At 38.2% G+C, this 24,421-nt stretch overlaps 2 protein-coding genes across 3 annotated transcripts in view; both read left to right on the top strand.

Annotated features, from left to right (window-relative positions):
- The window catches only part of Rcd5 (microspherule protein Rcd5), a 5,118-nt gene extending 2,008 nt beyond the window's left edge, over positions 1-3,110 (top strand). Inside the window, exons 2-6 of the mRNA XM_018522779.1 lie at positions 836-1,205; positions 1,485-1,685; positions 2,090-2,509; positions 2,618-2,833; positions 3,006-3,110. Of these exons, the coding sequence (XP_018378281.1) occupies positions 836-1,205; positions 1,485-1,685; positions 2,090-2,509; positions 2,618-2,833; positions 3,006-3,095 (1,297 nt within the window). The 3' untranslated portion in view covers positions 3,096-3,110. The remainder of the gene's footprint in view (positions 1-835; positions 1,206-1,484; positions 1,686-2,089; positions 2,510-2,617; positions 2,834-3,005) is intronic.
- Positions 3,111-4,138: 1,028 nt separating this feature from the next.
- On the top strand, positions 4,139-19,224 carry LOC108770964 (uncharacterized). Of its 2 annotated transcripts, XM_018522775.1 has the most exons (5): positions 4,139-4,178; positions 6,764-11,577; positions 11,647-17,783; positions 17,899-18,138; positions 18,339-19,224. In XM_018522775.1, exons 2-5 carry the CDS (start codon positions 6,852-6,854, stop codon positions 18,402-18,404), a joined length of 11,169 nt encoding a protein of 3,722 aa, XP_018378277.1. In that variant the 5' UTR covers positions 4,139-4,178; positions 6,764-6,851; the 3' UTR covers positions 18,405-19,224. The 2 variants fall into 2 exon arrangements, with proteins under 2 accessions (XP_018378277.1, XP_018378276.1); XM_018522774.1 differs by having other exon boundaries at positions 6,764-17,783.
- Positions 19,225-24,421: the final 5,197 nt, after the last annotated feature.

Here is a 24,421-nt window from a genome sequence, read left to right on the forward strand (position 1 = left end):
TATATATCAATATATTCTATATATCAATATATCAATATTAACCATATGAGATCAACAATATTGTCAGTAATTATTGATACCGACATGGTGTTTTCCACAAGTAAGGGTAGCAGCACATACTCTTGCATACCACATAACGCATAAGAAAATCAAGCACTTAGAATCTTTATGTTTAATGGAAAAGAAAGAAATAAAGGACTTTGATTGGTTTATTTTCTTACGCATTATGTATTATGTGTTATGCAAGACTGTGTTTTCATTTCAATACAGTATAACATAGTAATCGTTTCATCTTTGTTTAACATTTGCAAACAAGAATGTTACTGTGTTATCTGTATCTCTTGCTGGAAAACATCCATGTAAAGGATGTGTAAAAAAAAGCGCGTATAAATCAATAAAGTTACATAATTATGTATGCAAAACTGAACTGAGATATAGTCAATAATGCTGATGCATGTAAGGTTGTCACAATATTAATATCAATTAGTATTACTGATTTAAGAATATTTCTTCATCAATATTATTGATTGTGTAATACTAAATTAGTGTATATTGTTATAAAAACTGCTACATATGAAATTGGTAAAGTTAAATGTAAAAGTTTTATAAATGTTTAATAATTAAATATCCAATAATGACATTATTTAATAGAATATACATGTATTATCACCGTCAAAGTTGATTATATTGTACCACTACATTTAGATATTTTATATGTAGCAGCCTTTTTAATGTGCATCAATTCAATGTAATGCAAATAACTGAATTTACTATAAACTATAAATCATTGCTAAGTTGAAAAATTATTATTACTTATATCTTCTTTTCCTTAAAGCTCTTCGCGCACGATAAAACGCAAAAAATTTGACGATGAGGTCGTGGAAACAACGTTCAATCTACAACCGCCTCCTACAAGCGCCAAATCAACGTCGAAATCACGAACGATTTCGGTAACCGCCGGCCCCATGGACATCTTGCCGACGCAAACGTTGCCAACTCCGATACCGATTCCGACCACTTTGGTACAGTCGGACAGATGCAATCGTAGACCCAGCAGACCAAGCGGTTCAAATCCCGGACGAAAGAATAAGAAGAGTAAAAATCATTCTCATTCATTCAACGCCACCAAAGATCTCGGTCGATGGAAACCCGCTGACGACTTGGCATTAATTACTGGCGTACAACAGACAAATGATTTAAGGATGGTATGTATCTAATTTGTTCTTATCTTCTTTTTGCTTCTAATTGTGCCAGTAATTATGAAAGTGGTCTAAATAAAAAATCGAATCATTGTAATTTTTCAAAATACGGGATAAATTAATTTTTTTACTTTGACTACTTGCATAATTACAGGCACAATTGTTTTCTTCTTCTTCTTCTTCTTCTTCTTCTTCTTCGAGAGAGAGAGAGAGAGAGAGAGAGAGAGAGAGATATCGATAAGAAAAAATATAATATATTTCTAATGTCCTTATTGTCTGTTTAAGGTCCATCGAGGTACAAAATTTTCCTGTCGTTTCACACTGCAGGAAATACAGCAAAGGTGGTATGCGTTATTATATGACAGTGCGGTTTCGCGTGTAGCTGTGCAGGCTATGCGTAATTTGCATCCTGAACTAATAGCCACTATTCAAGCAAGAACTTTATATAGCAAAGCAGAAGAGGATTTATTAGGCACTATTAAATCGGTGGGTATTAATAAATTCTTGTGGCGCGCGCATATGATGCGTGGTAAATTACTAAAAATTCTACGTTCTGTGTAATGCAATTCTAGTAATTCACTAAAACACAACTTATCCAGCAGGAAAACACGCATCATGTGTCGTAGGCTTTAATGACAAATGTTTTCATGGAAAATACAAATATAACTCATATGAGTTAGTTACTGATGCTTGTCTTCATCAATATGGATTAACTTTAATTTCAGTTCAACTTATTCTTCATATTTTTCTAGTTCTAAGAATAAAAAAAAGAAGAATAAATTAAATGAAGATTATGTATATTGATGTATATTGATGGAAATGAGTTAGTCTTTTTTTTAATAACTGTATTATTATGAGAGTGTGTGATTATTTTTATTTTATCTCATCAGACTTCTCAACCAACATTGGAAGTATTTCAAGAATTACTTGAAGCAAATGCACATACGTTTTATCCAGCTAGGACTGCGAAAGCGTTACACAGCCATTGGCAATTGATGAAACAATATCACTTATTGCCGGATCAGACAGTGCAAAGTTTACCACGAGGTGAACACGTGTTAAGTTTTTCGGATGCCGAAGATATGATTAACGACACCGAATTAATGGAACCGAAAGATGAATTAGTGGACACTGAATTGGCAACGGCGGACAGAAAAAACAAGAAAGAAATTAAAGTATTGGAAAATGAACTTGGTAGATGGCAGGTACTTGTCGACAGCGTAACAGGCATCAATCCTCCAGAATTTGATAATCAAACCTTAGCCATTTTAAGGGGAAGACTTGTCCGATATCTTATGAGATCTAGAGAGGTAAGAGGCAAGCATAAGATGATTATTTTATAATTATTCATATATAATAAGTTATTGCTTTATTTTAAAAGATTTACATCTCATATTCTATTCTATATCTTTGTTTAGATAAGTGTGGGACGTTCTACAAAAGATCATACTGTTGACGTGGATCTTGGTTTAGAAGGTCCAGCGTGGAAAGTTTCGCGTCGACAGGGTACCATCCGTTTAAGGAATAATGGAGACTTCTTTCTGTCGTCCGAGGGAAAACGGCCGATTTTTGTAGACAGCAGACCAATTTTGGCTGGCAATAAGATGAAATTGAATAACAATAGTGTAATTGAGGTAATTATTACATAAATTCTTACGTAATTATAATTATTACAAAATTACTCCAATTAAATCTATTATGCATAAAGCATAATAGATTTAATTGGAGTAATTTTCTCTTAAATAATTAATTTTTTTTAACTAAAAAATAGTTTTTAATCACGCTACATACATTTTTTTTTTACAGATTGCAGGACTGAGGTTCACATTTTTAATAAACCAAGAACTCATCTCTGTGATACGACAAGAAGCTGTTAAATTAAATTTAAACCCTTAAAAAGACATCAAAAAAGAATGAAAGACAATATCAAGTGTTTTAGTAATTAGAAAAATGCTTTTTTTTTACACTAATCTATTTTTTATTTAAGAATAGCAAACACATACTTTGCGGAGCATAGATCTTTATTAACGTATTAATATCTTTTATAATTCATTTATTTATGGCTAATCCTTAAAGCATCTTTTTTTATAATAAAAAGTTGTTCCTCTCATAGGTCAAATAAGAATGTAAGAAATTTTAGGCATTCATGTATATATTCTCTTTGGATAGGCAACAGATTTTCCTATTTTTATGCGAATAATGTTTAAAAATCCACTCATAGCCTCAATAATAGTAAATAAAAAGTAACAGTAAGGATAGCTACCCTAGTCTAAGCTTAAATACAAGCAATAATACACACTGTACATACTTTTAATATAAATTATAATTTATTACATAAACAGCCATCTGTGTATCCCTTTAATAAATTAGATTTGTGTAAAATTAGACATTTCCAATGTATAAAAAATGTTTGAATACTTTATACATATTCTACAAGTCGCAAAAACTTGCGTAACTCACATCATACATTATGTACACGTCTGAAGAACGCAAGTATAAAAAAAGGACATCAAAATTTTATCGAATATTCAGAAAGCGAGATAATTTCTATACACACAGGAGACACGTTCGAGTCATTAGTATGTATGTCAAAATTCGGCAGAAACCTCGTTCTATTCTCGTACCTCATAACGAGGTTTTTGCGCCCGTGACTTCGTCGCGACGAGTCACGACGAGTCAACAGCATTCGCATAGCTATATTAAGCGAGGCGTAAAGCGCATAAGGCGATTAGCATCGTATTTTTACGAGCATCCGCCGCACGCATGCAGTTCCAAGTACTACAAAACAGGTGGCCGCGCGCGCGCACGCACACACGTGCGCACACACGATCACACGCGAATGACGAACGGGGCGAAGTGCGCGCCTCCGCCGCAGAGGGCGCGCGCGTGTTTTTCGTCTCTTTTTTCCCGCACGGCGCAACTGGCGCAAGCAGTCGTGTCCAATATGGCGTGCGTGTTGTGAGCGATGTTAACGTGCAGGTAAGTTCTGGAGCGTGAATTTCACCCCCGCGAGACACCATCCGCGGCAGATCTCGACGATCCGGTCCACGCACCCTCGTCCTTGTCCTCGTCGTCGTCGTCGTCGTCGTCGCGGTGATCACGTGCGTTCAACGCGAGCGACGACGACGCGACAACTCGTCGCGACGGGACCTGCGTGCGTATAAGTGTATGTGTGTACGTGCGTGCGTGTGTGTGTGCGTGTGTTTGTCAGTTGTGTTGTACCTTCAAGGCCCCGCGTGTGGCAAGGTGCGCGTTTCTCGCAATAACTCCGCATGTAAATCCGCGTATCGCGAGCACGGCTCGGCGCTCCGTGACGACGAGGCGTTCTGTCGCGAGGCGAACGTAAACACGTACCCGCGCCGCGGGGTCTGGGGGTAGGGTGACCAACAATGGCTTACAACCTCGGTAAATATGGTGTCACCTGTTAGTGCGCGCTCCAGCGCCGAGACGTGAGGCACGGTCGGGGGTGCTCGGTCAAGCTCTAATCCGCGGCTTGACAGCTCGGCTCTTTCGCTCCAGTTTTGCGTAGCGAAACTATCCGTTGAATATTTATTTCCTTCATTTACATTCGATGACGGAGCACGCTCGACCCATGCTCGCGAGGCGCATGTATGCCTACGTGTACGTGCATGTGCGGGGGTTCATATGCCAAACATATCAAAGAGGTATCTAGGTCATAAGCATACACCTGTGTTATGCGTTCTAGGCTCTTTGCGATCGTCGAGGTGGATATAACAATGCTGCTGTTTTTCAAATAAATAAACCAATGTCTACTCATAATCGCAAACTGTGTTCTTTGGTATTCGTAGTCTGTTCTTTTACAGAGACAGTTTCAAGTAATGTCTTAAAGTGTGTTAATACAGCTCTATGACCTGTATAATTTTAAGATATGTCATAAGTTGGTACTCATAATCGATTCTTATGGGCTTTCTACAATAAGCTATTACCTTAGTTTTAAGTCTTAAGTTGCAAGAAATTAACAAATCACAATTGAAGGTGATAAGAATAATCTATGATTGATCCTGTTTCTTGCGACTTAAGACTTAAAGTAATAATGAAAAATAGACAGGACTCTTAAATATTAAAAAACTAAATCGACATTAAAAAGGACATATAAGAGTCAAATAAATACTTGAATATAAATATATCACATAAATACAAAGAAATTTAATTAAAGTTTATAAAACCATTACATGTGTGTTTCAGCCTATTATTAAGCCATCTTCAGATGATCCATAATTATTCTTCAAGATATCCATATATATACGTTAATTCACAATAGTCCTTGATAAATTTTTGAATGCTCGATGGGTGTCTAGATATAACATATCTGGAAATTTCAAGTTTTTGATCTGTAAATTGTTGAGAAAGAAATTTTGGTTCTGGACACCCATCGAGCATTCAAAAATTTATCAAGGACTATTGTGAATTAATGAATATATATGGATATCTTGAAGAATAATTATGGATCATCTGAAGATGGCTTAATAATAAGCTGTAATGGTTTTATAAACTTTAATTAAATTTCTTTGTATTTATGTGACATATTTACATTTAAGTATTTATTTGACTCTTATATGTCCTTTTTAATGTCGATTTAGTTTTTTAAGACTTAAAGCTTAGATTGTAATGTATAAACCAGTCATATTCAAGAATTTTACAACAGTTGCCAAGCTGCTTTTCTGTGGAACGCAGCCAATGACTTATTGTCCATAAAAAAGTTCATTATATGTAAAACTGCCTTAAGTATAGTCTCAAGATGTCATGAACCAATCAGAGGACAGTATTCATAGTTCATTCTTATTTTAAAATTATTTTAAGATACTAATTAATATCTTAATATGCTAATAGGACCCTTGAATTGGTTTATGACATCTTAAGACTGTCTAAAATGTAAGAATCGATTATAAATACTGGCCAGAAAACCACATTAGTATCTTAAGACTTTACTTAAGACGGTCTTAAAATAAAAATGGACTATATGTATACTGTAAATGCCAGTCTGTGATTGGGTTATGGCATCTGAAGATTGTATTTAAGATGATTTTAAATATAAGAATCAATTATAAGTAACAGCCTTTTATATATATATATATATATATATATATATACATATATATAATAAGTTCTGATTAATAACAAAAAAAAATCATAGGCTGGTATTCATAATCGTTTCTTATTTTAAGATTATCTTAAGTAATATCTTAAGATACTAATGCAGCTGTTTGATTGTAGTTCATGATCTTAATATTGTGCGTAAGATAATCTTAAATATGAGAAACTATAAAGCCATAGTCATATGTTACTTGAATTAGATTAAAGTGAGGATGAAATATTTGATCTTTGCTTGTTAGTGAGAAATAATCTGGACTATAAAGAGATAATGTGTTCCTTGTATCTTAGAGATTATCAAACCTGTGTTACGCATTATAATCCCTTTGTGATCGTCGAGGTGGATATAACATGGTAGTCCTCCAAATAAAAACATCTATAATTTCTGCGTAACTGTGTAATAACTATTACAAATACACTGTAATAAATAACATCTAGTCTTTTCTGCTTAGGTAATCCCCTGCTCTTAGTACTTGGACAGATCTCGATGAACAAGGAGAACAATGTAATCACAGCAAAATAATAGCAAAACAATGTACAATGAACTACAGTGGAAATATGCCAGATTGGCATCAGTATAATCCTCCACAATCAGGAATAAACGATGTAACATCGACCGCTCAAAATGTCAATTCGGGACACTTATCGTTTATCTCCAGTATTAGTCCGACCTGCCCGACGCAGTTGAACGGTCTGAATCTCAGCTCGGAGGGACTCGAGAAACACCAAAACGACTCCAATTTTAATCCGAGGCATTTTCAGCCGCATCTGTCTAGCAACATCTCGCATGGTCACAATGCCACTGACAACAATCCTCTCGCGTCGATGGTGCAGATGCAGAATTGCATTGGCCACTATGGGCCTTCGAATACGAGAAATCCCATGGTGGACAATCTGAATGGTCCTATGGATCCGAGGAATGCCGCGATAGGCGGTATAAACGAAGAGCTAGGCTATAGAAATAATCAGGTGCCTTTAAACGGGCCTATCTCGCATTTAAATGGACCAAACGTGATGAATATGAATGCACCGCATGCGTCAATGGGATCACGAAACACCAACGTGAATTCGCATGCCGCTAGTAGGACGGGTCCCCCGCCATCCTTCGTTCCCTGCAAGGGTTTGTGCTGCAATCCGGATCCTAACATAAGTTACCAGCAGTACTGTTCTTATCCGAACAATGCGACTTACAGGGAGAATATTCGCACGTCCACCGGATACCAAACGGACGCTCGACGATTCGGAAACGATTATAATTTTAGGAAGGACAATTTTGACAGCAAGGAGGTTCTGCCGCCTATGGTGCCACCGCCTAATGGACCTAACGCTGATCACCGGAGGAACTTTTCCGATTTTAAATATCGCAAGGACCGCCTGATTTCCCGCAATTATCCGTCATCCTCGAGCATGTTGCCGAACTATCCCATGCAAAACTACAACTACACGGGAGAGTACCAGAAGTATTCTTACAACGTCAAAGAATACTCCAAGATGAGCGGCATGAACGTGCCGAATCAGGGGATGGTTAAACATCCAGAGCAAGGCTTCGCGATGCCCCAGCAGAAGTATAACAACAAACAAGTACCGTATCAAACCGGCGGTGCTATGATATCAACCAACATGCCGTCCACGAGTGTTCCGAATCTGAGTATGATGCCACCTGCTCAGAATACTTACTTCAATTCGCAGTACCCGAGGAATCTATCGACAGACGCTTCGCATGACTGTCAGGAGACCGCCGACAATGCATCCATGGTGAACAGAATGCAAGCGTCTACGACTATGCACACTCCCTCTCATTCACGGTATCCGATGTATCAACAGAAGATAGCGATGCAGAGATTCTCGATGGAGAATCATCTGAGGGAGTTGGCAAAGATACCCGGGTACCAGTCGCATCCAAAGTATAAGGAGTGTGTTCATAGATATAGAGAAATATTGAAATTACAGCAGTCTCATGTCACATATCAGGGACAAATACAGCAGACTCCGTGCGTCGCCACCACCACGTCGACAGTTAATACCTCTGCTATCCCGCCTATAAACTTGCAGTTCGATCAGAATGGCGTTTTAATCAATTCTAATTACATGCCCGAAGCTTTCCCTAGAGTACAACAAGCGGTGAATTCTCAGGCACCGGTGGACAACCCGGTGGACAAGCAGAGTAAGCAGGACGGCAACGGCGTTCCCGAAATGGCGAATCGCAACGTCCAGAAGCCGGAACAATTGGTGTCGCAACAACATGACGGTCATGCGACCGCGCTATGCGCGGAAAGCATGCAGAAACAAGATCGATACCCGGCGCAAAAGAGCCTCGAGCAGAATCAGTTCGAAATTCAAAAAACCGGAAGCGAGAGATTCAACAATCTGACTAGGAACACTAATGACGCGGTTATACAACAGAAAATGTCCAAAGAGTTCGCCGACAAGCCGGAGCTTGACGTACGACAGTTTCTCGCCAACTGGGATGAATCGGAGGACGAGGATGGCGCGAGTACCAATTTGCCGAGCGCCGTTCTGAGCGACTCGACACCAGTGGTAGTCGTGGGCTACGAAAACGTGAATCTCTCGCCGAAGACGTTGGAGGGTCTAGAGGTCTCCAAACCGGAAGAGATCACCCCGAGTGTTATAACGTTCGAGAATCAGGAGAAGAGCGACATCGGTGTGGTACCAGCGCAGGACTGTCTGACCATATCGTACTCATCCGCGGAGAACGTCGAGATTGCGAAGGATCCAACGTGTAAGGACATCACGAAGGAAACTATTGTACGATCGGGAAGCCACATTATACAGTGCATAAGCAACGGGCCTGATGAGGTACCAACGATACACATAGTCGACAATTTGGAGATAGGTAGCATTTTACAGGTCACAAACGGTCAAGTTACCGAGACTCTGGAGAGGCAAGACGCAGTGTCGTTCTTCCAAGAAGGAACGGAAGTCGCGGCAACCGCGATAACTCTCGAGGCTGCCGACAAGTTCAAAAAGACCGACAGCAACACAACCGAGTCGGCTACGACCGAGTTCAACGCTGACCTTGGAAATCTGAACAAAGAGCAATACGTCGTCGAAGGTCCCTCTCCGCCTAAAGCGGCGGAAAGCACGTCGCAAACGTCGCGAGTAAGTGACCGGGCGATCACCGTCCTGCCTACGTCCGCGAAGGATTCTGCCCGGGACACGAATTTGAAGAAACAGAACAGTTTCGCGAGCGAGGAATCTCATAATCCGGACGATATAAGTCTGCCAGACTTGCCCACGTCAGAGTGCACTCCGATCTCTACTACGCTGAACACGCCGATTCATTCCGATAACGAGGAGTCGTCGGAGCGCGTCGAGGATCTCACGATATCGACAAATCCAATCGAGATTATACAGAACAGTCCCATGATTAGTTTCACGCAGTCGCCGACGAAGAGAGAGCCCTACGATCATCTGAACAACGAGGAAACTGTCAGGAATAAACCGGCCGATTCGTTAGAAAGTGAATACCAAACGGAGAATCATTTCAAAAACAACAGTGGTGATAATAACATGCTCGGTCATGATGCTATTCTTGATACATTTGAATTTTCCACGAATACTGATAAGAACGGATCTGCATCGTTTACAAAAAACGGTAAAGAGCATGCGAATCTAAATGGAACTTCCGCTTCGGTAAACAACAGCGAGAAGATATTTGCGCTCGACAACGAAACGGAAACTGTAGAGGCCAGTAGCATGCGTATGACTTTGACCTCTGGCGAGTATGAATTAAAGATCGTGTCAAGTGAAACGCAGAATAAATTAATGCAGACTCATAAAAATTTAAGCGAGCGCCGCGCTAATGAATCTCAAGCGACGAGTCCGGATGCTCATAAAAAATCACAGACAGAAACGAATGCAAAAGTCGCGTTGCGGTATAACGATTCGACGAACGGGGACAATACGACACAGAATGTCACGAATAATCCCGACCCCGTTGCGTTAGACGGCGGTCAGGATGATTATACCGGAAGGAGACACGCCTTGACCGAAATGACCCGTCAGACAGCAACGAGCAGGGTAAGTTCATCACTGACCAACGACACCATTCCGAGGAGTTCCAGGGCAGAAGATACGGTGCAGATTGTTAAAAGTAATTCACCTACATCACATAGCGCGAAACAACTGACATTGGGTAGCGATAAGTTGAGGAAGGTCGAGGCATCGTTCGTGAACGAGGATTCTTCCACAGAGAAGAGCACCAACAGTAATAAATCAGCAAAAATTGACGCGACGGACCCGAAGAATTCTCGGCATGCAAAACTCGCGGATCGCAAAAAGTCGGTCTCGGGCGACCAGGCAATCTCTCACAAAAAGAGATGCTTGTCGGAAAATACAGAGGATAGGTGCGGCGAAACCATCGTACATCACAATAAACATACTCAAGAAGCGGCAACGCATAAGGATAAATCCTGTACTGTTGAAAATTCCAAAGGATTTGACAATTCGCATAATAAACCGAGAGTGATCGAGAACGTTAGCATCACCGATAGCGGAGAAAGGATGCGGCTTCTAAAGGAATACAGAAGAATAAAGTATAAATCACACAGCGTTAGTAAAGTCCACGATAAGGGGAAGGATACGCAGGAGACCTCTAATTATGCGGCAAGTAAGACGTGTCATCGTTCGTCGAATCCTGACGAACGATCCGCGTCGCAGTCACCATGCGATAATCAGCTGTGCCAGAAGGACGTGGCGAGATCTAAGTCGTCTGAGGAACAGGAAGAAAAACACGCGAGCATCTTGAAGACGTTCGTTAAGAATAAAAATCCCGACTTTGCTATTCAAGTTACGAATGTCAATCTGAAACTCAAGGATGACGATCACCAGAAAGGATCTCAGCATTCGAGAGAGGAGACGAAGAGCAGCGGTTCCCTTGACGGGATCAAGATTGAGATAAACGTGTCGTGCACGGAACGGAACACAACGGAGAAATTGCTGCACGAGAATATCAAGAATGCCGTCGCCGAGACGATCGGCCATTTGACTAATACGATCTCAAATTCAACGAATATAACGGACAAGAAAATGATCTGTGATAAAGCGGATCGCCAGGATTATGAGAAGCGCAATCGATCACCATCCGCTGTAACAGAAGCGTCTGCGTATAACGAAGCTCACGAAGATCACAACACGGTCAAATCGGTGGTCGCAAGCGAGGAAGATACGAGCGAGACACTTTCGAAGAAGAGACGAAGTTCATTGTCGGCACAAGGATTGATCAATGACGCATACGAAGATAGCGGTATGTTTTCGAATACTTGTACGGAATCGCCTAGTTGCAATGTAATTTTACGAGATGATACTCTTTCAGGCACCGTTAATACCGAATCTGAGCTGGCGTCGAGCGCTCTGAAAACTTCAAGATCAGAACACGCGACGAGCAGAAGGAGAAACATGCATCAAGATGCAGAAAGGAAGGTCGCTACTACCAACTTCGGTAGCGAGGAACTGAAAGGCTCTTCGGACAATTTGCCATACTTAGGATTGAAGACTGTCAATGTACAGAAGAAGGAACATCAGCAAACAGCCGTCGCTTCTCCATGCAGGAGCGTAAGAAATTTTCAAGATGATGCTGCGTCGAAATTAAATGCGGTTCCGTCGACTTCTTCAAGTACGGTGGAACCCAGCATGGAAGATGCCAGTTACAATAATCCCGTACATTTTGATTACAATCATTTTGACGTTGCGCCGAACGAAAATACGGATGTCGACGACAGGCGTGCCGACAGATGGAAAAGGCCAAAGAGAGACGACGGTAGATTCGGTAACTTCGACCTGTATGAAACCACCAGCGGTTACGTAAACCCGACCTTCTTCAGCGCGGACGAGCTGGAGAATTTAAACGTAGTTCCTGTATACACCACCAAAGACGGAAAAATAACTTATAGTCCTAATCCTCGATTCACGTATCGCGAACTACTTATGGAAGCTCGCACGAAGGATAGTTATGGTAACTCTCGCGAACCGTATTTCGCGAGATCTCCGTCGTATGATTATTACAATTGTTCCAAGTTGCGGAAGGTATTCAAGAGAAACCGCGATGTTACCACCGCCGGTAGGAAAAAAGAGATTGATCCTATCGACGCTAAATCCACAGCGATACATGTTGATTATTCAAATAAGAATGCTGTTCACAAAAACGTTAACTGCACGAAAACTCGAGGTACGCATTTAGAATTCTTCAACGATGACGCAAACAAGTTATACGCGAACAAGAACGATCAAGAGAACAAAGAAGCTAATAATAAGAAAAATGTTATAGATTTGGACTTTCTCGAAAAACAATACAACTTAGACAGCACCGAACCTCCAGCCAACATTACATCCAGCATTAATAAACATTGTAAGACGAAAATATTCGCGGACAATCTCGAGTACGAGAAAGGATACAACGAAAGCTCCGCGTTCAACTCGAATTTATTTTTGGAACCAAGGGCCGCATGTTGGGAAGAGACTATGGAGTCAATTAAGTCGTATTCTTCCCACATCGATAGAAGAAACAGCGGTAATGTTAAAGAGCTGAATTTTAGTGATATATTCGCCGCGCAGAAACGATTGGATACCTTTCCGTTTCTACCTGCGGAGCAAGACTCTTCCGACAACGGCATTCATAAAGCGAATTGCGACGTGATAAATGAGCCAACGTTGCATCACACAACGTGCAATTATATCGACGATCTACATTCGGTTCAGGATGATGATTTGCGATATGAACCATCAAACGCTGTTTTATGCAATGAGCAAGAAAATGAATGTAATAATCAGAAGATTGCATCAACAGATGTTATTGATAAACCGGTAAGCATACTTAATGCATCGTTAAGTATGCAAAGTAACAATGAACACACAAAACAGCAAGAATCTCAGTTTGATGGAGACGAATCCAGTGTGATCAGAGTCGCTGAAAAGGCACAATCGTGTGATTCTCCTAAATTAACGGATGAGAAAATACACGATCCAGAAGGAGACCAAAATTCTACGAGCTACGAGAAAAACAAAGAAGCCTCAACGGAACAGTCAGTGGAAGACGATTCGCTTCGTTGCGATCGTTCTGTTTCTCCAAAGGAAGATAAACTCGATGCTGAAGTTGCAAATACGAAAGAAATTTCGGATGAAGATTCTACCAAAGTCGCAAGTCCTTCTAAATTAAACGTCGAATCCAAGGACTCACTTGACGAACCAAAAAATATGGAAATTGTAAAAGAATCCACGCTTGCTTTGAATGAACGAGATAATGAAATTAGTGATTCAGTGAAAAATGATTCAGACTCTGCCGTGAATCAGGAAACTATATATCAACCAGTTTTATCAGCTTCAATCGATCACAAAGATAAGGAAAAGACAACGCTTACGGAATCGAATGTTTCGACTGAGATTACTTTCGATCAAGCAGATAAGCAAGATATGTGTGATAGAGGAGATACTACTATACCTAAAGAAGACGAACCGAGTGCCTTGCAAAATCCATCTAACGTTGCATTCATCGAACAAACGCTTGCGGAGGAAGGCAATGAGCAGCAATCAAAAATTCCGGAGATTGATGGACAGAAAGCTGAAATTTCATTGAAGGATCGAGGAAATGACGAAGTGGATACTTGTTCCACAATAATATCTACGTCCACCGCTTTGAATCTACGAACGGAAAAGAACATATGCGACTTATTCGCAAGCGAGAGACGCGAACAAAACATATCAGAGTTCACCGTCATCAAGAATATCATTAAAGGCGACAAGAAGCAATGTCAAGAACCTGAGACGAATGAGATTCCCAAGAATTACGACAGCATAATCGATTCTAAGTTACTGTGCATAGATTCTTCTGATTGCGGAATTTACGCGGAGGATAGATGCACGTTGCAAATGCCTGAACATGATTTCACGGAGGAAGACAGCATGGTACCGATGGTGTGGGAGACGAGCCAAATCCAGGAAGACGTTGTCAATCGTTTGTGCAACATCAATGAATCGATCGATTTTACGGGCACGGTTAACTCACTCCAGGATAATTCGCTGTTAGACCACCTGTCTCTCTCGAGAATGTCTGCCACCAAAGAGTCTCAAGACGTGGAGGTAACTACTGAAATTAAAAACAAGGCGACCAACGAATCCATATCAACAGTAGAGGCATCTGAAGCAGCGATTGAAAAATCTAAAGCAGCGATCGAGGAATCTAAAACAACGATCGAGGAATCTAAAGCAGCCATCGAGGAATCTAAAGCAACATCGAGCAATGACGAAGGCAAAGAGCAGAATCAAACTTCTTCCAGTAGCTATGAGAAGATAGCGTATTTGCGTGCGACAGATTGCAACGCTAACACAAAGATGGTCCCTAAACTCGTTATCAAGAAAAGCGAGACTAGCTCAAAGTTCGTTACGAAGGTGGGTTCCTCTTCCGTGACACAGGATAGTACATCTAACAAGTCAGTTTGCCAGCCGAAGATACCAAAGATGATCATCAGGAACGCGAGATCACGCCCGGGGACCCCGTCTATTGAGGCGGTTCACGAAGAAATTCCTGCAAATATCTTGAATCGAACTTCGCTTACGATTGATGATATATGTACTTGCAGTTCCGAAAGTTCTCTACACGAGTCAAATAGTTATAGGAATAAAATTCCCAAGATGAAGATTAAATTAGATGAGAAGCACTCCAATAAGATAGTGAGAGCCGATGATGACGAGGAGGTTTGTGTCAAACGCAAAAACGTTAAGAAAACCATACCAAAGGTTAAAATAAAGAGTAGCTCAAGGTCTGATCTGGCGGACAATTTGGATTGCAATAGCATGACTTCTCAAGAGTCGAGAGATGCGGGAAGATACGAGGAAAAGATACCTATACTAAAATTGAAGAAACAGGAAAGGAATAGATCGTCATCTCCAGAAGTGACACGGAAGAGGCAATTCTCGAGCCATTATTCGGAAGTACCGCTCAAAAAGTGCAGAAGATCGGAACGTGATAATACGGAACGTCGTACGAGACGCAGCAACTCCTCCGAATCAATGCAAACAAATGCGTCAGAATGCGAAACAAAAAAGAATTCCGTGGTATGCGTTTCTGAGAAAATTCCCAAGGTAATTATCAAGAGAACATCGGCTAGCGCGGAATTCAAATGCGAGCTGAGCAAGGGTTACAAGAACGTCATTGCGAAGAGTTCAATGTGGCAACCGGAGGTCAAGCTGGAAAGATACCGTATTCTGGACAGCATGGTGAAGGATTTGAAGTTAACTTTGTCCCCGATTACGTTACGAGCTATCGAGAAAATGTCTGCAAGTCGCAAGGATAGCCATCGTCAGAAAAAGCAAGGTGATTATAAACTGTCCAGGTCGAACTCAACATCCAACCTACTTCCGGTTAAGTGTAAGCAAAGAAGAATGTCAGATTACGACTGTAGAAAAATTAATGACGCGTCAAGAGTCGATGTAAATTTTGCGTCTAAAACAGATTCTACAGATACCAAGACGTGCATCACACCGAAGAAATATTCATCATCCAGAGGTCACAAATCAACCAACGAATGTCGAAAGGACAATAAACATAGATCGAGATCTCGTGATAATAATCCACGATCGGAAGTGGATGTTACTTCGTCCGATAAAGAAACCAATCAGTCATCTGAAAGAACCAACTCACAGAAAGCTACCTCTCAATACGATAAACACAAGACTGATAGTTTTGATACCAATAGCGAACAAGCGTTGAAAGCGGACGAAGATATAATTTCAAATAAACTTGGTCAGAAGAATACTCCCGTCAAACACCTAAACAGCTCAAGCTTCAAGCTCGCATTAAAGGAGTTGAAGGCAACAGTTGAAGGCAGAATGAAGACGGAAACTTGTTTCATGAAATTGTCCGGTCCGAGCAAAACATCGCCTGAAGAAGTCAATTTACGAACTGACAAGGAGCGGAGAAAAGAGCAAAATGATCATTTCTTGAACAAGGACAGCGACAAAGTTGTGATAAAGAACGAACGTCTGAGTAATTTCAACGACATAGATAATGATTGCACTGTGCAAGATGACATGGACTTGCTTAACGACTCTGTGAGTATATCGGATAATTTTGAAATGAATAACAGCACCGTCATTAAAGTTGAATCTTCGGACGAGAGCCAGTCGACCATAGAGATCCTGCCTGCTTCACCGGATGATAATCGTAGCGAGCTGGAGAGGAATATAATGGAGGATAACGATCAATTATATTCGGAGGATGCGATTCCGACTCAATTCGAACTGGAGTTAGAGATCGCGGACAACAGCAATACCGATCTATTAGATGTATCTATGCCGAAACTTGATCCTGTCACCTGTTACAATCCACATCGTGTGAATTCTACTTACAAAGAGTCTAACGATCAAACTGCGAAATTAGGATGTTACGATAAATCTGAGGCTTCCTCTCACGGCAAGAATTCGCTTGAGAAAGATAAAAGTTTCATGGAAATTGGCAGCGATAATAGATCTGAATTGGAGAACAGCTCGGCTAACTCTGTTAAAGAGATTTCTTCGAAAGCCCCTTGTTGCAGAGTAATGGGTTTCGCTACGACGAGAGAAAACTTCTGCTGCAACGACTCTTTGATAAAAGAAGTTTTGGCGGCCAAGGAGACTTTGAAGAAGTGCCTTTCGAAATCCAAATACGATGTACAGGGCAGCGCGATAGGTAACACGAGACCGAAGACAGCCGCGGAGAAGAAACAGGGTTCGAGTTTTGATATCAACCAAATCTCGGAGGTGCCTTCGAGTGACGCTCAAAGCTGTTGTAGCGACGTTGCGTCTCAGAAGGGCTCTATACCTGTGGCAAGTAAATGTAACAAGACTGAGAAAATATCTAATACCGAGAAGTCTGATAAGAAACATTCCAAATCAAGCAAAAGTTCCTCCATGAAGAAGAAACCGAGGTCATTTGAGAAAAACGAAGCAGATTCCAAAGACACAATAAAGAACACATCCAAATGCAATACAACATCCTTGAAAACGTCTAAACAGGTCGAGCAAGCTGTGTCAAACGAGAGCCTAACTCGTACTGTACATTTAAACGAGAAAAGAAAGAATGTAACCGATCAATGCGACGATGTTCCTCGTTCGCAGGATCCACAGCAAAGGAAAGAGAAGAATCGGTTGTCGTCCTATAAAATTCCTAAGATATCGAGATCCACCAATCAGGGGAATAACACAAGCAACGCGAAAGAAATCAAGTCCAAAGAAGACAACATGCCGATATTAGAGCCCGAGGTCAATGTAAACTTCGATACGAATTCAGATAGAGAGAGTTCTAGATCGCCCCCGGTCATCACGATTCAGGACAGCGAAGATCTCGGTGTAGCGGAGTCAAAGTTGATAGATGATAAAGTTATAACGTCAAACATTAAAGTTGAAAGCAATATAAAGGACATTAAGAAGAGCGAAATGTCTATCGTCGATCTCATAACTCAATTAGCTTATCACGAAAAGGTGAGAGAAAAATTATCTTATTTAAATTATCATACAAGAAGATCCTTTCTTTGAGATACTTTCTTTTCTCTCATGAATTCGAAGTATTCTTTGCTCATCCCGTTTATTTTTACAGGCAACGATAAAAGATAAACGATACTGCAATTTGTGCGAAATATGGTTCGATAACCCATCGCAGCATGAACGCCACTTGGCTGGATACGAACACCGTCACATAGAATTGACACAACGTAGAAGCATTCACGCACTGTTCACGCTCTTCACGGGCAAGCCTTGTCCCAAGCTAGTTCCGGCGAATGTTGTACGAAGTGATTGCTCTATAGGTGAATTAACGCCGTTACAAATTGCAGTACAGGTACGTTGCATTCTCTTTACTGAATAAATGATAAAGAGGAGTGATAAACTGTTTGTCTTTATAAACGGTTCTTACGTGTATATATTGCACCTTATATTTTTGTTATTCATTAGTATTACTGATTATTATCAGTATATAACGGTACAATAACAACTCGTCTTATTGAATATAGTAAATATTATATGTTAATTTTTCCTCAGGATGTCACAAAGTGTTTTGACTGCACACAACAAAGTCCAAGGAAAGAAAATGACGTTGATAAATAATCGCGAGTAAGTTATTTAAATTACAAGCCTATATATACAGTTACTGTGATTATAATAACGGCTTACAGTGCAATCTTTTTACAAAGATTATCCGCGACGATAACGAAAAATCGAATATTTTATATCGCAGTTAGATCGCAAGCGATCCAGCTGCTACTGTTAATGGCGTCGACATCGAAATTTTAATTGCTAGATAATGAACGCTTTGAAAAGTTTGCTGATTTTAGCTAAGTCAACCGATGTGGGTCATCATTAACAAAGAGTTACCCAAGGGATACTGCTAGCTTGCAATTAGATGTTTTAGCCAAAGATTTTAACAGAATTAAATAATACGCGTTCGATTATTTACATTTTGAAAAGAGACTCCGGTCTTTTATTTGTACAAAGTTTTACGAGTGATGTTCAACCGCTGAATGTGCTCACACTGCGAATTTTTATTTATATTATGAAGAGACTTATATATAAAACACATAGGTAGATATATATATATACACGCGTACATATGGATATATATATTTCGTCATTCCAGTTTGCAAAAATATGTACACTGGCAATATTATGTTTGTAAGAGATGTATACGGTTAAAATTATGTGAAATACGGTACAATTTTGTCTCTGATAATAGAGGCGGCGTACAAGAAAAAAATGGAACATTCCTATATTATACATATAGATATATATCGAAAAACTTGAGCTATGAGATATAAAAACAACTTATCTTGCGTAATGAAAAGTTTACTTAATAGAACTGTTTGTTCTACATAAACGATATCGATTTGTCGATATATTCTCATCATGTGTTGGTGTTAAATGCATTTGAAACGGCTAAACATTTTTACTTTGTTTGTTTAAAAGTTATCACTGTTTATAAAATTTTATTTAGAATATTTTATCTGAGTGTTATTTTATTTGTATATTTATAGATTTTATTGATGTTATTTTAAAAGTAATGATTTTGAATTGTCTATCGTAAAATACGAAGACAATAATATATTTGTATATATATTCTTCATAAAAAGAAACATTTATTATGACGGTCGATCGTCATATATACATATACATATATATGTTACTATATTTATTAAAAATATTACGTGACAAATTACGCAAAATAAACAGTGTCTTATAGCTCAGTATTGTAGTTAATAATGCAAAAGCTGTGGTAAGCGTTAGAAAAGATTGCGGGGAGAATCTGCATCCAGCGTATTAAATATTGATGAGTACCTATCTATATTGCCATAACACAGAAGATCTATTGAAGCAAAACTCGTGATATTAATAATTAATATTAGAGGAATTTAAAGCGAGTAAGAGCTGAGGCCAATCTCAAAATACGATATAATTTCTGCGTGCAAACGGGCTAAATTAAATATACGCGTTATATGTCATAATGTGCGCAGTGTTCAGACACTGGATAGTGATGCTCCCATATGTATCAACCCCAAAGTCTCTGTTAACACAGATTTTATATATTACAGTGATAGTTTCATCCTCCCTTTTCACCTTATTTCGCACTTGATTTTTAAAAGTACATTTGAAGTGTATTTACTAATAGAAATATTGATCGATAGTAAACAATGCAGAAGATCGAAAAACTTTGCAGTGTACATTCTAATTAAAGTGTGAAAACGTGTCAAGGGAAGAGACAATTCCTTAAAGCACTAGTTCCTGGCTTTAGACGGAGTTTTAATAATATTGTTAAGAGGCTACAATAAAAACGTTATATTAATACAGGGTTGATCGATTGTGTTCGACGATCGTTTAACGTTATTTCCTAATTTATCTTACGGGGGTTTAACACAGAGTGAAAGTGTTTTTCATCAGTTCTAGTTCTGGACCAATTTAACTAAATACTATATAGTTAGGTGTGTGTACATTTATGAATTGTTATTAAAGTTAGAGACTTTGTTTTTCTTTATTTGTTTAAAATGTTTTAGATTTTATTCGCACGAGTGCCTTAAGATACACCTAACAGTATTCGTTGTATCGTGTTATATTTTTTATATAAAAGTATATATATATAAAATATATATATATATGAAAATTCATATATATATCTATACATAAAATAAGTAAATTTATATATATTTGTAGATTCTTGATCTACGGAGCATATTTATACACGTGTACATAATTTTGCCTTAGTTATCGGAGCATATACATTATCAACTATATAATTTTTAAATATATATTGAGATTGAGATGAAATATTTTATAAATCACTAATCTGATAGAAAAATCAGAATTTTTTACAGGGAACGTATACAAAATGTGTTGTGCTAAAGTTTATTGTTGCTATTGAAACACACGAGATACATATTACCGTCTCAGATACACATGATATACCAAGTAAGACATGTCCAAAAACCAAAATTTTTAGCTTTATCATACTGTCTCGTATTACATGATATAAAAGTTAATAATTTTTTGCATAATTACACCACAGTACAATAATTTGATGCCACATTAATTGTTTTGTTGCACTGATGAAAACGCATGATCACTATAGATAAAATGATTATACTGTTACAGTAATATACAGAAAATTGTATAATATAAATTATTAGTGGCGACGAGAGATTGTTAATTTTTAAATCTGCGAACGCGTAATGATAAAGATTCTTATCTAAAAGATTCATATATAAGATGCATGTACAATGCATGCATATGCACTTCAAATGATATCAAGTGAACTTAAAAACATTGATAGATTAATATAAAGAAAGTATAAAAAGTCCTATATAGATACAATAATTATAAAAATATGAAATCTGATGTAATAAGATGTTGCGGAATACTTTTGATTTTTTATGTATAAGACAGTTGTGAATATCTTTGATAATTAATTCTCGATGAATATTGTTATTATTTGTTGTACAGAATTCATTCAACAACTTTTAGAATAATCGGTTTTCGAATATATTCGTAGTACAAAACGTCAAATACGGTAAAAACGTATATTAATGTTACATTGCAGTAATCAAATCTATATAAATATTTTTAGATTTAAAAAAATAGAATAAAAATTTTATAAAGTGTTAATTACTCATAATGATATATATATATATATAGATATTACATAAATATATACAATAATATATACAAGTTCTGCTGTGTTATGATTTAACTAAAATCTAAATCATAAAACTGCTGCTGTGTTTAGTTTGTATACTATTAATTATATTGGAAAAATATATACATATATATATACAAAAAGTTACATCCTTGAACTATATATGTACAGATATCAATATTGTACATTAAATCCGTACATTGATACGATGCAGCATGGTATTCCACTTAAGGGAAATTGACAAATTGAAGAACTCTTTTAAATGTCTCATTCATTAAGTTACTTGTAATGTTTTACGCCTCAGCGTTTACCGAGAAAGAAAGTACCATGATAATGTACTGTACACGGACATTACTGATCGTCTACTGGAATTTCCGATTTGCGCATAATTATACGAAAAATGCGTTACTACAAGCGAAAATGAATTCCTGTATGAACTTAACAAATGGGAAACGTTGGTCGTTCATCTGAAGACCGACTAAATTTACGCCGCACGTTAAGAACTTTACCGAATTTTGACGTTTTAAAGAACCGAATGACGGTAGTAGATCGGATTTCTGACTTCCACTAATGTAAATCTGTGTAAGCTCATGCAGGAGTGTTTCCGAATAACGATAAATCTTCGTTAGCTAATTTGTGTAATATATCTTAATATATTGACAGTACAGAGGGACCGTGAATCATTTGTACTGGATTATTTACCGAAGCGTATGTATCTGTTTATTACATATTTATTGCCTTGCATTATTTATAAATATATGCATAGCACTCCGACGAATTAATTTTTTCAGACACGTTTGCTCTTAAATTTTGAAATTTATATATATATAATAAATTATTAAGAAATTACATCCAAAAACCAAAATTAAATTGTAAATATCGAATAGCTTCTTTCGTCTTTTGAATCTTAAGTATAAACGTATCGCGTGTTACATACAGTATCTTAATTTACTCTTGTATTTTTTTAAAGTAAAAATTGCATTTGTTTCTAATATAGAAATTAAACGAGATTGATACGTGTTCTTTACAAATATGTGTGTGCGCATCTAACATTAATTTTTCAATCTCTACTGTGCAAAATGAAATTCTCTTTATCTAAGAAATCTAAAGAAATCCTTTGAATAAAATCATAGTTATACGTGGTATATTTCTCATTCACGACGTGACTTCTAATGTTATCTAATGTCAAAAGTTAATTCACACTTTGGAAAAGGATTTATATTATACGACAATCGCGCAGCATATCTCATTGCAACTCGTGGTTTTGGGATAACAATTAAGCGACATAATTCATGATACGTTTTCGATTGTAATATCGATTTTTCATGTAGGAAATAATTATTATGATTTATTTACAAATTTTGTGAGTGCAGAATATCGCTTTGCGTATCGTGTGAAAACTCGTACTTTTTTGCGATTTAATTGGAAAAGATGCATGATATCCAATAAGATTTTACAAAAATCATTCGCTGTCTGAGAATATGTCAACGGAATTGCGAGAATTAACAAATACGTGATCATTCCACGAATTTACGGTAGCGAAATCTGTAAACATAGGGATATGATAAATTTTATGATGTTAATTTCTGTTATTATATTTACATGTACTTAGGCTATGAGAGTGTATAAAGAGTTCAAGTTATTATAGTCAAATGAAAATAAAGAGTGAAGTGTATATGAAGAAATAGACGTTGTTTTTTATTGCGTGAATAATCGATCGATTCAGTGAATCTAAAATCTGAAACAAGAGAAAAATGTTAGTAATATATCTTGTATTTTATTCGCATGAAATTTTTATGTTTATCTCGTTTTTTCTTAAAAAATTAGATAAAAGCGGAACAAAAAATCGGAATGTCCCTCGAAATGTATTCTCGAAAAATTGTTAAGTCCTTTTTTACTTTTTAAATCAAAATTTATATTATTTTTTTTAAAAGATTTTTCGATACTTTTTTAAACAATATTAGTCAATTCTTATGTTAAGATTGCTTAAGGGGTAACGCTACCCTCGAGGCTCTAAAATGATACCTAAGTTTGGGAATTTATTGTGGATAAATAAATAACTTTATTTAAAAATTACTTAGAAGACTTTACTGTACATTTGATTGATCACGGCGTGAGAACACTAACCAACCACACAGTACAATTCACACAGACGATGGTACTGCGCATGCGCATCGCGAACATTTGGGACTCTATACCTTTCTCTCTCGCACAGACGTTGGTTTCACGTTCAGCGCCCTATTCCCCTTCCAGTAGTATATGTTCTAAGGTACGTATCAAGCAGAAACATGGGGTCTGTTCGTTTTGGCGCTGAACTTTTGCACCAGTTCATTTTTCTTCCTTTTCTATCCGGGAGGAAAGAAGAGAAAGAAAGATGAACTGGTGCAAAAGTTCAGCCAAAAAGAACAGTAGGCCTATGGTCTGTTTTCTGTTCTTGCACTGGACTGTTCTAGAACTCTCTTTCTCGCTTTAAACAAATATCAAACGTATATTTACCTCAGTTTAAGTTCCAAAAAGTGTACACTAGTTCAGCCACAAAAAACAGACCTGTAGAAAATGGACTGCGCGATCCGTGTGTCAAGATGGTCGATAGGGATGAGAGAGAGGGACCAAGGCAGACGGCCATTTCTATCTCTTTCCATTCAATGGTGTAATGGGCGAGAGAGTGAGAGGGGAATTGGCCGTCTCCCACGGACCTCTCTCTCATTATTGTCGACCACATTTGGTACATTACTTAGGGTTTGTCGCGTCGCATGCTCCAATATGTTCCAATATGCAGGCCCGTCTACAATACACGGAGTAAGAAGTAAGAGTAAGAAATTGACCAATCACAGTCGAATGTGAGAATAATCGACTGTGATTGGTCAATTCCTTACTCTTACTTCTTACTCCGTGTATTGTAGACGACGCCTGCTCCTACCATAGCTCCTACTCACTCTATCAA

This window comes from Trachymyrmex cornetzi, unplaced genomic scaffold (genome assembly GCF_001594075.2).
Source record: "Trachymyrmex cornetzi isolate Tcor2-1 unplaced genomic scaffold, Tcor1.1 scaffold138, whole genome shotgun sequence".
NCBI lineage: Eukaryota > Metazoa > Arthropoda > Insecta > Hymenoptera > Formicidae > Trachymyrmex > Trachymyrmex cornetzi.

Bases quoted from the DNA above. Each gene is read 5' to 3' on its own strand.
- LOC108770964 (XM_018522774.1), top strand. From the start codon at position 6,852: ATGAACTACAGTGGAAATATGCCAGATTGGCATCAGTATAATCCTCCA. The intron at 17,784-17,898 runs GTGAGAGAAAAA...TTATTTTTACAG, and splicing joins AATTAGCTTATCACGAAAAG to GCAACGATAAAAGATAAACG. The intron at 18,139-18,338 runs GTACGTTGCATT...ATTTTTCCTCAG, and splicing joins CGTTACAAATTGCAGTACAG to GATGTCACAAAGTGTTTTGA.